The 15,871-nt window shown below is 44.0% G+C and overlaps 1 protein-coding gene and 1 long non-coding RNA gene across 2 annotated transcripts in view; one reads left to right on the top strand and one right to left on the bottom strand.

The window, feature by feature from the left end:
• Window positions 1–15,871, bottom strand: part of LOC142214380 (uncharacterized) — a 572,210-nt gene that overhangs the window by 185,587 nt on the left and 370,752 nt on the right. The gene's annotated exons all lie outside the window — the stretch shown is intronic.
• The window catches only part of LOC142213476 (NACHT, LRR and PYD domains-containing protein 3-like), a 100,235-nt gene that overhangs the window by 81,923 nt on the left and 2,441 nt on the right, over window positions 1–15,871 (top strand). The window contains exons 4-5 of the mRNA XM_075281825.1: window positions 7,525–7,695; window positions 8,896–9,066. Of these exons, the coding sequence (XP_075137926.1) occupies window positions 7,525–7,695; window positions 8,896–9,066 (342 nt within the window). The remainder of the gene's footprint in view (window positions 1–7,524; window positions 7,696–8,895; window positions 9,067–15,871) is intronic.

Raw genomic sequence — 15,871 nt, 5'->3', positions numbered from 1 at the left:
AGAGGGAGTTTAAAAATATCTCATCATCTACTCCCCCTTTGAATCAAGAACTCCTGCTGGTAAAAGAGTTGCAGGATTCAGAGTTAAACAACGCTGAAATGAGATGTTGGAGGAGGATTGTAGAGCAAATTCCATTTTGCGCTATCTTGCCAAGGAAAGATGACGTCTGTCTACCTGTGTGAGGATTGCATGGATGTCATGTGGTGTGTATACCACCAGGGAGTGGTCTAGGACAATGTCTGAGCTTTTCTCAAGCAGGGCCTGTACGGAGAGTACAATCCTTACACAAGAGGGCGCTCCCCTTGCGACAGCATGCAAACGTGCACTATAATATGCCACAGGACGCTTCTTATCTCCATGTTGTTGTGTGAGAACTGCAGTAGCATGTCCCATCATCTCAGTGACATAGATTTGAAAGGGCTTCTGATAGTCAGGCAAGCCTAGGGCAGGTGCACTGACTATCTGGAGCTTAAGTTGATAAAATGCATCCAAAGCCTCTGATGTCAGACTGAATGGTTTGGAGGAAAGACAGCCATACAAGGGCTGCATGGTCAGAGATACAGATCTGATCCATGGCCTACAGTATGACACCAAACCCAAAAAGATATGTAACTGAGCATGGGAGGTTGGCACCTGCATTTCTCTTACCACTTTGGTCCGTTCATCTGAAAGATGTTTGGTACTTTGGCTCAGACAATGACCTAAAAACACCACCTTTTGCTTAAAAAATTGCAGCTTGTCTTTACTGGCCTTACAACCGTTCTGACAGAGGAAACACAGCAGGCTTATGGTAGCAGCTTCACATCTGGTTATCTGGGGCACAAAGAAGAAGATCGTCAACATATTGCAATAATACAACATCATCAGAGGGAGGGTCCCAGGCATTCATGATCAGAGTGAGACACCTTGTGAACTGATTTGGACTATTTTGTGCCCCCTGTGGCAGGACTGTCCAGGTGTATTGTTTACCTCTAAAAGTGAAGGAAAATAGGTATTGGTAATTGGGGTGCAGGGGCAAACTGAAATAAGCATTGCAGAGATCCACGATGCCATAATACATGGTCCCTGTAGGAACTGCAGACAGTAAGGTATGAGGGTTGGGCACTACCGGGGTCTCTAGGTCGCAAGGTCACTTTGTTCAACTCTCTTAGGTCATGGACCATGCGGTAAGTCTCTGGTTCACTCTTTTTGCCCTTCTTTTTGACAGGGAACAGTGGTGTGTTGGCCACTGACGTACATTCTTTTAGAGCCTTAGCTTTTAACCATTCTACAATAGTTGTGGCTATAGCATCTTCCTGGGCGTGTGTCAGTGGGTACTGTTTGATTCTAGGTGGCTGGGCTCCTGGTTTCAAGTTTACCATAACAGGAGGAACATCTAACTTGGCAAGATCGGTTTTACTTGTTGCCCACAGACTTTCCGTGACCTGAGACAATAATGCACTTTCTTCATCAGTGAGGGTGAATACTGAATGTGGAGTATTCACCACTGCAGACACTAAACAAAGTATCTTGTGATCAGTATGTGTGGTTTGTACATAAGCCTCACCGGATGGGTGTAGCATGATGTTACAACCCAGTACTCCCATCACATCAGTACCTAAAATATTGTCTGAGGATTTGGAAACAAGGAATCTAGTCAAAATCCTGCTCCTCTGAAAGGACATTTCTATGGGCTTTGTCTGGTAAAACGGGGCAGGGGGACCTGATACTCCCTGAACATCTGACTCTCACCAGACAAGGGTAAATCTAAATGAGTGACAATGTCTTTACTGACACAAGATTTAGTTGCCCCAGTGTCTATAAGGAACGACACCTCCTTTCCATTAATCAATACAGGTTGAAAAATTTGTATACCTCTCTCTGCTGAAGATAAGAGGGACACTGGGGCTGGAGGGCCTGTCCTTCATTGTGAGTTGTCCTGACCCTGATTAGGGACAGGTTTTCCACGATTATCGCTTTGTTTTGGGCACAAACAATCCCTGGCCAGATGTCCCTGTTTTCCACAATTAAAACACATTCAAGTTTCCCTCCGCCCTTGTTGTCTAGGGCGGGTGCCCTGTCGGTCTTGATCTCTCGGGTTACCCAGGTTTAAGGTGCCCTGATTGGTGTAATTTTTCACTGGGGCAACTGCCTTTTTCTCTCTTTCATCTACAGCAAACCCGACAGCCTTGGCATACAAGTCATCTGGGTTTGTGCGTCTCCAATCTGGAGTGCAACCTCTGATCTTTTCGGCCATATTTGGTCAGATTCCTTGCATGAATGCTTCCACAATCATGGTATTTTCCAAAGCATCAGGGGCCTGATCCCACCCAGAGTCTACTACCTTGGTGAGTAGTCTGCCATAATATGCTTCAAAAGACTCTCCTTTCTCCCTTTTACAGGTAGTCAAAGTGGTGCGTCTGGTTTCTGCTTGTTTGTCACACCACAATTTTAATCTCTCTAAGAATTCGTCCCCGCTCATAATGATTTCTGTGCTGCCGAGCTGATGTCTACCAAACTGGGCAGTAAGATTAATGAAAAACAAGAGTGGTCACAGCCATAAACACTTATGATACATGTAATAAGAAAACGTAATGGGTTACGTGTCAGACACAGCGAGACAGGAAAGAAGCATCCTTCGAATGCACGGAGAGCATGATCCGGCAAGGCAATGAAGAGTAAGAGTTGAAAGGGATATCCAGCACTCTGAAGCTTCTTGTGTTTTAAAATTTGAAACGTTTATTTCGGGGACATGCTCCCTTTAAAAGAGTCCAGATATATACATGTCAGAGGACAAGTGCAGACGGGATGGAAGAGTGCGTAGAAAAACCGACACGTTTCGAGGTATCACCTCTTAGTCATGGTTTCAGTCTGTTGGTTAAATTTCATGTATATATATATACTGGTTAAAAACAAGCACCCGGAAATCCTCCCGTCTGCACTGAAATGGAAGTCCATTAATGAAAATTATATATATATATATATATATATATATATATATATATATATATATATATATATATTATAACACCTGGTTTAGAAACAGACGAAGAAGCAATACAACATGAAAGACAGCAATCAACAACGGATTAACGAAAATAAAAAGCGAGACAAGAATGCATTGATTGATACAATAAAGTTAAACCAGGCTTAACTCTGTAGCAAGAACTTACAACAATGAATAGATATAAATAGAAATATCCACATAACATGGAATTAACCCATAAAACTGCCGATAATAAATGATTGGATAAATAGTATGTGTGTGGTCTCATTATTATTTTTTATTTGTGATTCTTTATTTTATTTATGTTTTCTTATTCTTTATCTTTTTTTGTTTGTTTTTTGTGATTCCTCCTATTTATAGAATATAATTTATTGTTAATTATTAATTTGTTGTGTTTCGTAATCTAGAATACATTGAGGGTTAAGCAGAGCTTAAATGTTGCATGATATAAAGGCATTATACCCTCCTCGATGCATGCGCTCCTGACTTCCACTGTGTAATGTAGGGAGAAATCAAAGATGACGCATACGGCCCTTTTTTGCACATGCGAGGAAAATCAAAAAATGCCCATATAGCTTCCTGCGCATTCACATAACCCATGTATTCAAAACGATGTCATTGGATCTTATTGAGCTCGATGCGCATGCGCACAACGTTCATTGCGCATGCACACCAAGTCAACACACAGGGAGAACGTAATCACACTGGCGCATGCGCAGGACCCCTGTCACGGTGAAAGACTCTGACAACCAAATGTCAAGGAACAAATCCACTTCCAAAGAATGAGAGAGTTTGCAAAAGGTAAAAAATATATATTAATCCTATTTTAATATGATATAATACTGTTAATTGCATCTGTATGTGATACTTGTTAAAAAATGAAAAGGATTATTACATAATTCTTAAAAAATGAAGTTAATTATAAATTAACCAGCTTATTTTGATTTGTGTAAAGAATATATGGATATATCATGTTAGCAAAAATATGAAAGATCCGTTCTATAATTCATACCATATGGGAATCTCGTCTTTAAACGAAAGATCCAATGGGCCTCATCAGTCCTTCGGTACATTTGACCTGTAGAAGGGCCATAAGATCCTTCCAACTAGCTTTATAATTCATTTGGATCATTTGCATCTTCCTAAGGAAGGCACTGGGCTCTAACTGAGGGTCTGGCAATTGTTGGAAAAGGGCCAATTGTTCACTGGAGGTCCAGGGTCGCCATTCAACTGTGGTAGTGGTGACATTTTGACTGCTTGTCTCCCCCCCCTCCTGCTCCTCTTTGTGGAGTTCGTGGTGTCCCTTCCTTAGAATCACCTTCAATGTCAACCCCTGTCGTTACATGGGGGTCTCGGATGCCCATGGTTCTCCTTGTCCCATGGTTCTCCTTGTCTGGGACCTAGTCAGGACCGGGTATAAATGTTGGGCTGGCTCTGGCGGAGACGATGGTGGGACAGTCTCATTATCAGGTGGTTGCAACATTTTCATCTGCTGGGCATTGGGGCGGGGGTCTCCACATGCCAAACAGATCTCCTGAAAATAGGGATTTTGTTGACCACAAACTCTACAAGTCCAGCCCTCAGGACCTCCATACGGTGGGGGTGCAGAGGGTGGTTTCTGCCGTCCTTTCTGATTCAAGATCATATCGGAGGGCAAGGTGTACAATACACCTTTCTTTGGATCTGATTTTTGAGGCCATCCCTCTTTCTCCACTCTATTACTACCTTCAATCAGAGCATATACTGTATTCCCCTTTGTAACTTATGCTCTTGTATTTGTCCTGCATGATCTAATCTCCATTGGTCCCAAAATTTACTATCAAATAATCCTGTCTTGGAAACCCCTGCTCTCTTAGGCTGCATTCACACGACGTTACGCCGGGCTTGTAAAAATACTCATTCAATGCCGTACACGCCAGCGCTACGGCAGGCTGCCGAACACTTCCCATTCACTTCAATGGAGTGCTCGTAACGCCGGCGTTACGAGCGCTCCCATTGAAGTGAATGGGAAGTGTTCGGCAGCCTGCCGTAGCGCTCGCGTGTACAGCAGTGAATGAGTATTTTTACAAGCCCGGTGTAATGTCGTGTGAATGCAGCCTTAAGGATTATTTTCACTTGGGCGGCAATTTATTTCCCTTCTCCCATCTCTATTAGTTCATATGGGGTGTACCCTATCTTGGAGGATCCCTTCCCCATACTGGCTGATAGCTAGTCAACCGTGAGCTTCCCACTCCTCTAGGGCAATTAAGACAATAGAGGGTCTCTTTCACTTCTCTTAGTGGGAACTCCCAAACAATCACTTTGTTTTCCTTGAACTAATCTTTGCTGTGCAAATTCTGGTGTAGTGCTCAGAGCAAAACCTCATTCGGTCTCCACAGACTGAACTTCCGTGTCTGTGTCTCTTTACAAAAACACACCTGAGTCTTTGCACATACTCGCGCGGATTCTACTCAGTCCTTAGTACTACTAGTCGAGTCTCATTTGACCCTGACCGTCCAGGCATGGCTGGAGGCTAGTGTTCCAAAACAAGGACTTTTGAATCACTCAGTACTTTTACTCTCGCAACTAATCTCTGATGTGCAAGTTTCTGGCATAGTGCTCAGGGCAAAACCTCATTCGGTTTCCACAGACACAACTTTCTGTCTGTGTCCCCTTACCGAAACACCCCTGAATCTTTGCACATACTTGCGCGGTTTCTAATCAGTCCTTAGTGCTACTACTCGGGTCTCATTCGACCCTGACTGTCGAGACACGGCTGGAGGCTAGTGTTCCCAAACAAGGACTTTTCAATCACTCAGTACTTTTGTTCTCACAACTCTAGGGATTAAGGATGGAGAATGACTCTCCCTTCTGTGCCGCCTTACACACTTTATAACAGATATAGATAGTAAACAGAATCAAACTTAGTAAACCGAGGGCAATATACAAGGTCTCCCATTCAACTACAGACAACATAACCTTCACTTAAGGTTCTTCCGTACTATATAAAATGGCATCGATCATTACAGGAACATGGAGCATTAACCTCACTCATCGACACACAGGATCCAAGACACGTGGGAACTCAGATTAGTTATTTGGCAAGACAAGGGCTTACCTCACAGCACTGTTTTATTCATCTGAGGTCCTCCGGGCTCGTCTCCAGAAATCGGTCGGTGAATGGATTGGTACACTATCGGCTACACATTGAATGATTATTGATGCCCCACGTTGAGCTGCCAATTTCTGTTAGGGGCTCAAGACCCCCTGCATTATGTTGTCGTAGGCCTAATTGATCAATATATATATCGAGCTCGGGAAACACAGTGACAGACATGACTGTCTCTCATCAAAATGCTTCAACTTTATTGTGAGACACACTGCATATTTATAGACAATAGGTCACATGAGCAAGCTGAGACAGTATTTGTCCTTATGTGGTCATACTTACCTCATGCAAGAGGTTGAAACTGATTCCAGGTCAATGTACACTTTGCGCTTGCCATAGGATTAGGAAATGTACGTAAACTTAAGTCTTAATAAACAATAAGTCCATATAGACACGTCTGTCCCAGAACTAGTGAACTTTGTACACCATAAAATCTTACACTGAAATACAGTATGTCTAGCAAAATAAACGAATATCTTAGTTATACAAATATTCTGCTTTCAGCAAACTGATCAGCAATTGCTGAATTGCCTTTCTTAAAGGTCTAATAGACTGCTTACAAGACAATGTTACAAAATGGAGAATATAAAGAAAAAATGACTTATATAAAGATATATATAAAGATATATAATTATGTATAACCCCTCACACTGTATACTGAGCAGTGTATCTAATCCTATCCTGTGTGATACTGTATACTGAGCTGTGTATCTAATCCTATCCTGTGTGATACTGTATTCTGAGATGTGTATCTAATCCTATTATGTGTGATACTGTATACTGAGCTGTGTATCTAATCCTATTCTGTGTGATACTGTATACTGAGCTGTATCTAATCCTATCCTGTGTGATACTGTATACTGAGCTGTGTATCTAATCCTTTCCTGTGTGATACAGTATACTGAACTGTGTATCTAATCCTATCCTGTGTGATACTGTATACTGAGCTGTGTATCTAATCCTATCCTGTGTGATACTGTATACTGAGCGGTGTATCTAATCCTATCCTGTGTGATACTGTATACTGAGCTGTGTATCTAATCCTATCATGTGTGATACTGTATACTGAGCTGTGTATCTAATCCTCTCCTGTGTGATACTGTATACTGAGCTGTGTATCTAATCCTATCCTGTGTGATACTGTATACTGAGCTGTGTATCTAATCCTATCCTGTGTGATACTGTATACTGAGCTGTGTATCTAATCCTATCCTGTGTGATACTGTATACTGAGCTGTGTATCTAATCCTATCATGTGTGATACTGTATACTGAGCTGTGTATCTAATCCTATCATGTGTGATACTGTATACTGAGCTGTGTATCTAATCCTATCATGTGTGATACAGCTGCTGATACATCGCTCACATCTCATCTTCTTATTCTTATAGTTTGGTTGATAATAATCTTCCAGACACTTCCTGCACCCAGTTGGCCTCTGTAATAAGGAATAACCAGTCCCTGAAGATACTTCACCTGTCTATTAACCGTCTGTCTGGTCCTCACTTCAGTGACTTGATGGCCGCTCTGTCCAGTCCAGACTGCAGGATAGAGGAATTACGGTGAGTAGAAGAGATGTGTACAGGAGGAGACATGTGGGGACAAGTTATACAGGGATTTTATACTAGTTATGCTCCTCCGCACCATTGTTATGTCTATGAGATAAACTGCTGACTGCACCTTCATATGTGACATCTATACTGAGCTGTGTATCTAATCCTATCCTGTGTGATACTGTATACAGAGATGTGTATCTAATCCTATCCTGTGTGATACTGTATACTGAGCTGTGTATCTAATCCTATAATGTGTGATACTGTATACTGAGCTGTGTATCTAATCCTATCCTGTGTGATACTGTATACTGAGCTGTGTATCTAATCCTATCCTGTGTGATACTGTATACTGAGCTGTGTATCTTATCCTATCCTGTGTGATACTGTATACTGAGCTGTGTATCTAATCCTATCCTGTGTGATACTGTATACTGAGCTGTATCTAATCCTATCCTGTGTGATACTGTATATTGAGCTGTGTATCTAATCCTATCCTGTGTGATACAGTATACTGAGCTGTGTATCTAATCCTATCCTGTGTGATACTGTATACTGTGCTGTGTATCTAATCCTATCCTGTGTGATACTGTATACTGAGCTGTGTATCTAATCCTATCCTGTGTTATACTGTATACTGAGCTGTGTATCTAATCCTATCCTGTGTGATACTGTATACAGAGATATGTATCTAATCCTATCCTGTGTGATACTGTATACTGAGCTGTGTATCTAATCCTATCCTGTGTGATACTGTATACTGAGCTGTATCTAATCCTATCCTGTGTGATACTGTATATTGAGCTGTGTATCTAATCCTATCCTGTGTGATACAGTATACTGAGCTGTGTATCTAATCCTATCCTGTGTGATACTGTATACTGTGCTGTGTATCTAATCCTATCCTGTGTGATACTGTATACTGAGCTGTGTATCTAATCCTATCCTGTGTTATACTGTATACTGAGCTGTGTATCTAATCCTATCCTGTGTGATACTGTATACAGAGATATGTATCTAATCCTATCCTGTGTGATACTGTATACTGAGCTGTGTATCTAATCCTATCCTGTGTGATACTGTATACTGAGCTGTGTATCTAATCCTATCCTGTGTGATACTGTATACTGAGCTGTGTATCTAAACCTATCCTGTGTGATACAGCTGCTGATACATCTCTCACATCTCATCTTCTTCTTATTCTTACAGTTTGGTTGATAATGATCTCCCAGACACTTCCTGCACCCAGTTGGCCTCTGGAATAAGGAATAACCAGTCCCTGAAGATACTTGACCTGTCTAATAACCTTCTGTCTGGTCCTCACTTCAGTGACTTGATGGCCGCTCTGTCCAGTCCAGCCTGCAGGATACAGGAATTACTGTGAGTAGAAGAGATGTGTACAGGAGGAGACATGTGGGTACAAGTTATACAGGGATTTTATACTATTTTATGTTCCTCCACACCATTGTTATGTCTATGAGATAAACTGCTGACTGCACCTTCATATGTGACGTCTCTGAATGATGTATACTGAGCTGTGTATCTAATCCTATCCTGTGTGATACTGTATACTGAGCTGTGTATCTAATCCTATCATGTGTGATACTGTATACTGAGTTGTGTATCTAATCCTATCCTGTGTGATACTGTATACTGAGTTGTGTATCTAATCCTATCCTGTGTGATACTGTATACTGAGCCGTGTATCTAATCCTATCCTGTGTGATACTGTATACTGAGCCGTGTATCTAATCCTATCCTGTGTGATACTGTATACTGAGCTGTGTATCTAATCCTATCCTATCTAATCCTAACTTTGCCGACGTGTGCCGTAGAGAGATGGCTTCAGGATATCAGGTAGCATAGTCCATGACCACAAAAATATGCTGATGCCCTCGAGCTCCAACTCCAGCACCGTCCGGCGATAAGGCTGGGGTACCAGTAATTGCTCTAAGGTCTCACCTCGCACCCTGTCAACTCAGTATAACAACTCCTGGTTGACAACCATGCGGGGGAACACCTCATCAGCGCCTGGGCAATGAGACACACCACTGATAACAATAACATTTTCCTGGGGCAACACGGTGGCTCAGTGGTTAGCACTGCAGTCTTGCAATGCTGGAGTCCTTTGTTTGAATCCCACCAGGAACAACCTCTGCAAGGAGTTTGTATGTTCTCCCCGTGTTTGCATGGATTTCCTCCCATTCTACAAAGACATACTGATAGGGGAAAAAATGTATGTTGTGATCCCTATATGGGGCTCACAATCTACATTAAAAACAAAACACTAACATTTTCCTAGGCCCTTTGCAGAGTGGGATCCTGGTGATGTGCAGTACCAAAGTTATCATGAGACACTTTCAAATCCGACATCTGAAGTTCAGTCCCAGCCTCCTCGGCTTCACCTGCCATTATTTCTAGGGGAGACATAGAGTCACAATCCTTTTTTAACATGGTCACCCCTATGGCAGGAACCCTAGAGTCCTGGTCATTAGGTTCAGGCTCAAGGACCTGACCAGACAACACTTGGGTTGGGTTGTGTCCTCTGACCCTTGTTTCCTCCACCACAGAGTCCAAAACAGGGGAAAGTCCCATCCCAGAATGAGGTCATGGGGTGAGTTCTTAGCAACCCCTACCTCATGTCAGCTCTCTCCACAGGGGGTCTGGATGGAGACAATCATGGTTGGGTAGTCCCTTATATCTCCATGTAAGCACAGGACCACGACTGTGCGTCCGGTGACAGTCCCATGGTCAACACAGGTCCCATTAACAAGGGTTGCCTGACTGCCAGAATCCAGTAGTGCCACCACTGGGCACTCAGACACGGTCACTTGGCACAGGTGGCGCTCTTCAGCAGTATCTTTGGTGATGGCAGCATAGAGGGAAACCCTCCGACCCAGGCTGCAGTCCATGGGCTGAGAGGTATGGGGACAATTAGCCGCCATATGGCCTGGCTTGTGGCACTCCCAGCAGATGACAGTCCTTCTCCCCTGGGTCACTACCTCATCTTGGGGATCCTGAGGAAAATTGAGCCTCTGGACCTTGGGAGTTTGTGGGATCTGGGGCTGCTCCTTCCTAAGGGATTGTGTAGCCCAGTATCGCGCCATCAACCCCACAAATGCATTGACTAGAGATGAGCGAGTACTGTTCGGATCAGCCGATCCGAACAGAACGCTCCATAGAAATGAATGGATGCACCTGGTACTTCCGCTTTGACGGCAGCCAGGCGCTTAACCCCCCGCGTGCCGGCTACGTCCATTCATTTCTATGCGAGCGTGCAGTGCGGATCGGCTGATCCGAACAGTACTCGCTCATCTCTAGCATTGACGTTTCTTGGGTCTCCATGCCCCACACACTGCTGGATCCTACCTGGTAGAGATTTCAGGTATTGGTCATCGACGACCCGCTCCATAATCTGTGTGTTAGGATGGGTTCCCGCAGGTTTGCCTTCAGGCGCACAGCACCACCTGCGGGCCATTCCAACTCTTGCCCCCCGACGTCGGACAATGAGGCGACTGGAGTATAAGTCCAGGTCTTTCCCTACTGAACATGCTCAGACATTTCAGAGTCGCTCAGAAGTTAAGTCCCATTGTGGCCCTACTGAGCATGACCGATGATGTCATGGCCACCGCCCCTGATGGGCGGGGACTTCCCTTTATAAGGTGTGAGTCGACGCCCGCCAGGTACTCACACTTTATCCTAAAAACACTAGAGACAGGAGGTTATGACAGTAGCTCCAGGCTGCTTCCAGTAGTTAGGCAGGTTGCTAGTCTAGGCCTCTGTGTGGGGTTACCTTAGCTTCCATCTGGCACTGGTAGTATAGACCTGTAAGTCCTGAACTGTCAGCTCCACACTACGGTTCGGTGCAGTGGATTCTGTACCAGACGGTGGACTGGCAGCAGGCTTGGTCTCTTAGCTAGCTTATCTGTCACTGTCAACTTGTGTTATAGCTCCAAGCTGTGTGGAGCCATTAGTGTTGCTGACAGGGGTGACGTTTAACCTCTGGCAGTCTTGCTGCAGCCATTTTCCCAGTGAGGTTAACTGGAGTAAATTTCCATTGTAGTCTGTTCACACTGACGCTCCACAACACAGTTACCCAGTGCAGTTAATTGGTGTAAAACCTGATTGCAGCCTGTTCACACTGAAGCTGCACAAAGCTATTTACCCAGTGAGGTTAACTGGAGTAAATCTCCATTGCAGCCTGTTCACACTGACGCTGCACAACACAGTTACCCAGTGAAGTCAAATGGTACAAACCTCATCGCAGCCTGTTCGCACTGTAACTGCTCTAACGCATTAAACCAGTGGAGTTAACTGGTGCATATGTGTTACTTCTTGTTCAGACACACTGCTGCCTGGTACTGGCACGCGGCCGCCCATCTGGGCCTGTGGACCTCCCTGCAGTGCTCTGCAGTCCAGTGGTTCTGTAGTTGTAAAAAAACATTATTTTTATATAAACACACAGAACCATAACACTGTGCCGGGGTCAATGTCTCTGGCGGAAGCCACTTATGGTCAAGTTGTACAAGGTTGTGCATTTGTGACGTTGGTGGTAACGCCTCCTTGTATTCCCAATTGTGGACTCTTTGTGCCCGAACATGCTGGTTCACACCCATTTGTGCCAGGATCTCTGCCTTCACCCGCTGGTAGTCGTATGCATCTTCTTCACTTAGATCAAAATAGGCTTGCTGGGGCTCAGCAACTAAGAAAGGAGCCAACACCTCTGCCCAGAGCTACAGTGGAAGCCTCTCACAGGTGGCCACTCTTTCAAACCCAGTCAGATAGGCCTCTACGTCGTCCTCTGACGTCATCTTGGTCAGCGCTTTACAGACTTCTTTTCTGCTGTCCCGCTCTGGCTTTGTTGAGTCGGCCTTTCGCTGAGCAGCCAGCAACATGGACATCTGCTTGGCCCAAAGTGGGTTGGTCTCCTGTTGGCTGCATTGACCTCTGCATGTCTCTGCTGCAACAGCCTGTTAGCCTCTTGTTGCGCTGCATTAGCCTTTCGCTGCTGCTGACTGACCAGTATCAGCTGTTTCACAACTTCCTCCATAGCTGTGGCTTTCTATTTCAGCTTGTGTATGTCTCACTGCACTTATGCCCGCATCCTACACCATATGTGGGGAATCGCTCAGGTAGCTGCTTGCTAGCAGTGCAGGAAACAGGGACACAAACACTGGATTGCACACAAGTTCAGTCTTTATTCACTTGCGGTGCATAAACTGCCTTTGCAAAGGCACACACCAATAAAACAAAAGCCTTCTTGGCTGAGAACTAACAAAATGTAAGAAACTGCTAAAAAAGTGTACTCCACAGCTCCCATCTAATGAAAATGAGCTAGGCTACATGTGCACGAAAAAAGCCTCCCGGTCTAGGCAAACAGTCCAAAGATAGTCCAATAAAATTTCAGCACAATAAAGCCTTGAAATTCAATAAAATATAACCTTTAATTCATCTTCATAAAACAAAAAAAATCACCAGAAGCAAAAAATGGAAAAGCCAGAGAAAAACTCACATAGTTCTCATGATGTGCGATTGTGCAGAGCACCAGGATGGAAAAGCCTATGCGTTTCGATGCATGTGCATCTTACTCATGGCAATATTGAACTGATCCCACTTACTACCTCTAATTGACCCTATAATTAGGTCTGCATGATAGACGCATGTGTTAAAAGAAAACCTCACTGGTGTGAGTGTACAATCGCACTTACATAGTGACACATCATTATTACCATAAAGCAAAAGAGAAAAAGAGACACAATAAGCATTTAAAAGTGCAACATTGTAGCAATGAGTCTAGAGGGAAAAATTCTCAAGGCAAGATTGACACTCAAAATATAGAATAACATTACATATTAAGATTCATTTCATGCACAGTGATACATGAGCGCCCCCTGTTCCAAATAAAGCCATCAAGGATCTCAACTGAGTTGCTCATTTGAAAGTAGTTATTCATGCATGTGCAATCCTTTGCAGAAAAAGGGGAGCAGCACTAACCCAGATATAAAGAGTTCACATATACCTCTTACATGTCCAAACTACATTTGTAAGGTAAATGAGTAAATACGTCGCTCAAACTGCCCCAAGCATGCATATAAAAAAATCATAATTGTGCAGGTAAGTAAATTGAACACCTAAGTATGTGAGAACATAGATTGTAGGTAAGTACTCACTAAAATCTGAAGAAATGCAGATCAACTGCAAGGTAAACCCTGGCTCTGTTGATCACGTTATGATTTTTTATATGCATGCTTGGGGCAGTTTGAACGACCTATTTACTCATTTACCTTACAAATGTCGTTTGGACACATAAGAGGTATATGTGAAGTGAACTCTTTATATCTGGGCTAGTGCTACGGCTACAAGTTGGGCCTACAATACCATGTCCACAGAGGCTATCTCCCGGGCTCCTGAGCCTTCACCACACCCCAAGACTGTTACACCACCAGCCGCCCTGATGACTACCATCGTGATTTCCGGGGCGAATAACATGTCGGTGGGAGGTCATTCTACAAGTCCTCCTCTACCAGTGCCCTCCAAGAAATGAGAAACCACAATCACTGCCTCCACTGCCTTCTAACAGATGCAGAGAAATCCGGGATTTGTCCGGGAGATATATGAAGTGATGAGAGCTCGTGGTGACAGATCTCCCTTCTTTCCACTCATCTTTGGTCTGGGTGGGCTTATGTCTGGACCTAGACTAATGCCTCCAACCAATGTCCTGAGACCTTGTGCTGCTCGCCACCCGACGCCACCGTACAGAGGCCAAAGGCCTGCAACTGTCCAGCCAGAGAATCCACCAATTTCCCTAGGACTAACCCCTACCAAGGCCGAGAGAGCCACAGCATCAGTTGAGGATAAAGAACTCTAGGAAGCTGCTCCAATCGGGAGTGAGGAGCCCTCAGCTTGAACATAGTTGAGGAATCGCTTTAAAGTTTTTATACCCTCCAAGGCAGCTGCCTGGAGTGATCCTGAAAGTTATTGTTGCAACCTCCATGTTATAGCCCCTTGTGTGCATTATTAGTGCCGGACTATGGACATTTTTATTGCTGTTGCACTATTTGAACTCAGAGTGGACTTTATTCCCAGAAATGGACACTACTAGAGATGAGCGAACACTGTTCGGATCAGCCGATCCAAACAGCACGCTCCCATAGAAATGAATGGAAGCACCTGGCATGTAGACTTTGCCGGTGGCCAGTCGCTTAACCCCCCACGTGCCGGCTGCTTCCATTCATTGCTATGGGAGCGTGCTGTTCGGAACGGCTGTTCCGAACAGTGTTCGCTCATCTCCAGACACTACCCCTATTGTGCCCTGGATGTTTTTCATTTATTGCTGACTTCCTGGAGTTAACACTTGAGTATCAGATTTAAGACTTTTTCACCTTTATCCACTGTGTGCTGCTGCACCTAGGATGGACACTCACATACTTGTGCTCAGGTTGTAAGTTTTTGCCCATGTTCCTGTGTTCTAAATGGTCTATGGATTGGATTATATATGTCATGTCATATTTATTCTTATGGAATAACTTTTTCTTCCCTATACAGGGTTCGGATCGCTGAAGTCAGCTCAGCTCAAAATAGGGGGGTGTGCAACATCCCAGAGCCATGCTGCTATATGTTCTGTGTTTGTTACATGTACCCTGGGGTTGTCTTATGTGTCTTGTCTTTGTACAATATGTTGCCATTTTACTGTACTTATCTTTGCACTTTCTTGAGGTTTGAATGATGCATACTACCTCTTGACCAATCACAGGCCTAAGGAAAGGGTTTATATTCTCTAGCATCTGTAGTAGAGTTAGTCCAGTCCAGTCTAGTGGTTGGGAAGTGCAGTGGTACAGAAGTATAGAAGTTCAGATCTAGTTGCACCGTTCCAGCACCAGACCCCTTGCTGAGTAAGACAGCAGAACTCATCCTACAAACTAAAGATAAAAGCCATCTTATTCCAAGGTACAACCGGAGGCTGCCCCTGCAGTTAGTGAGAGAACTTTGGGAGTTCCCGAGAGACATTGGTGTCCATGCCATTAGGAGCTACAGGGGTACCATACAGGAGTGTTCCATATTAGGACCAATGCCCCTTACAGTCCCCTATCTGCTGAGTTAGGGAGTGGTATGGGAAGAGAAAAGTACGTCAATTACTACAGTGTTATATTACCGTGGCTAAACTCTTTAAGTCTTGGACTTTGTG

Source organism: Leptodactylus fuscus, chromosome 7 (genome assembly GCF_031893055.1).
Source record: "Leptodactylus fuscus isolate aLepFus1 chromosome 7, aLepFus1.hap2, whole genome shotgun sequence".
Taxonomy (NCBI): Eukaryota; Metazoa; Chordata; class Amphibia; order Anura; family Leptodactylidae; genus Leptodactylus; species Leptodactylus fuscus.
The sequence above is the reverse complement of the archived record's forward strand: the minus strand, read 5'-3'. Positions and strand labels throughout refer to the sequence as shown.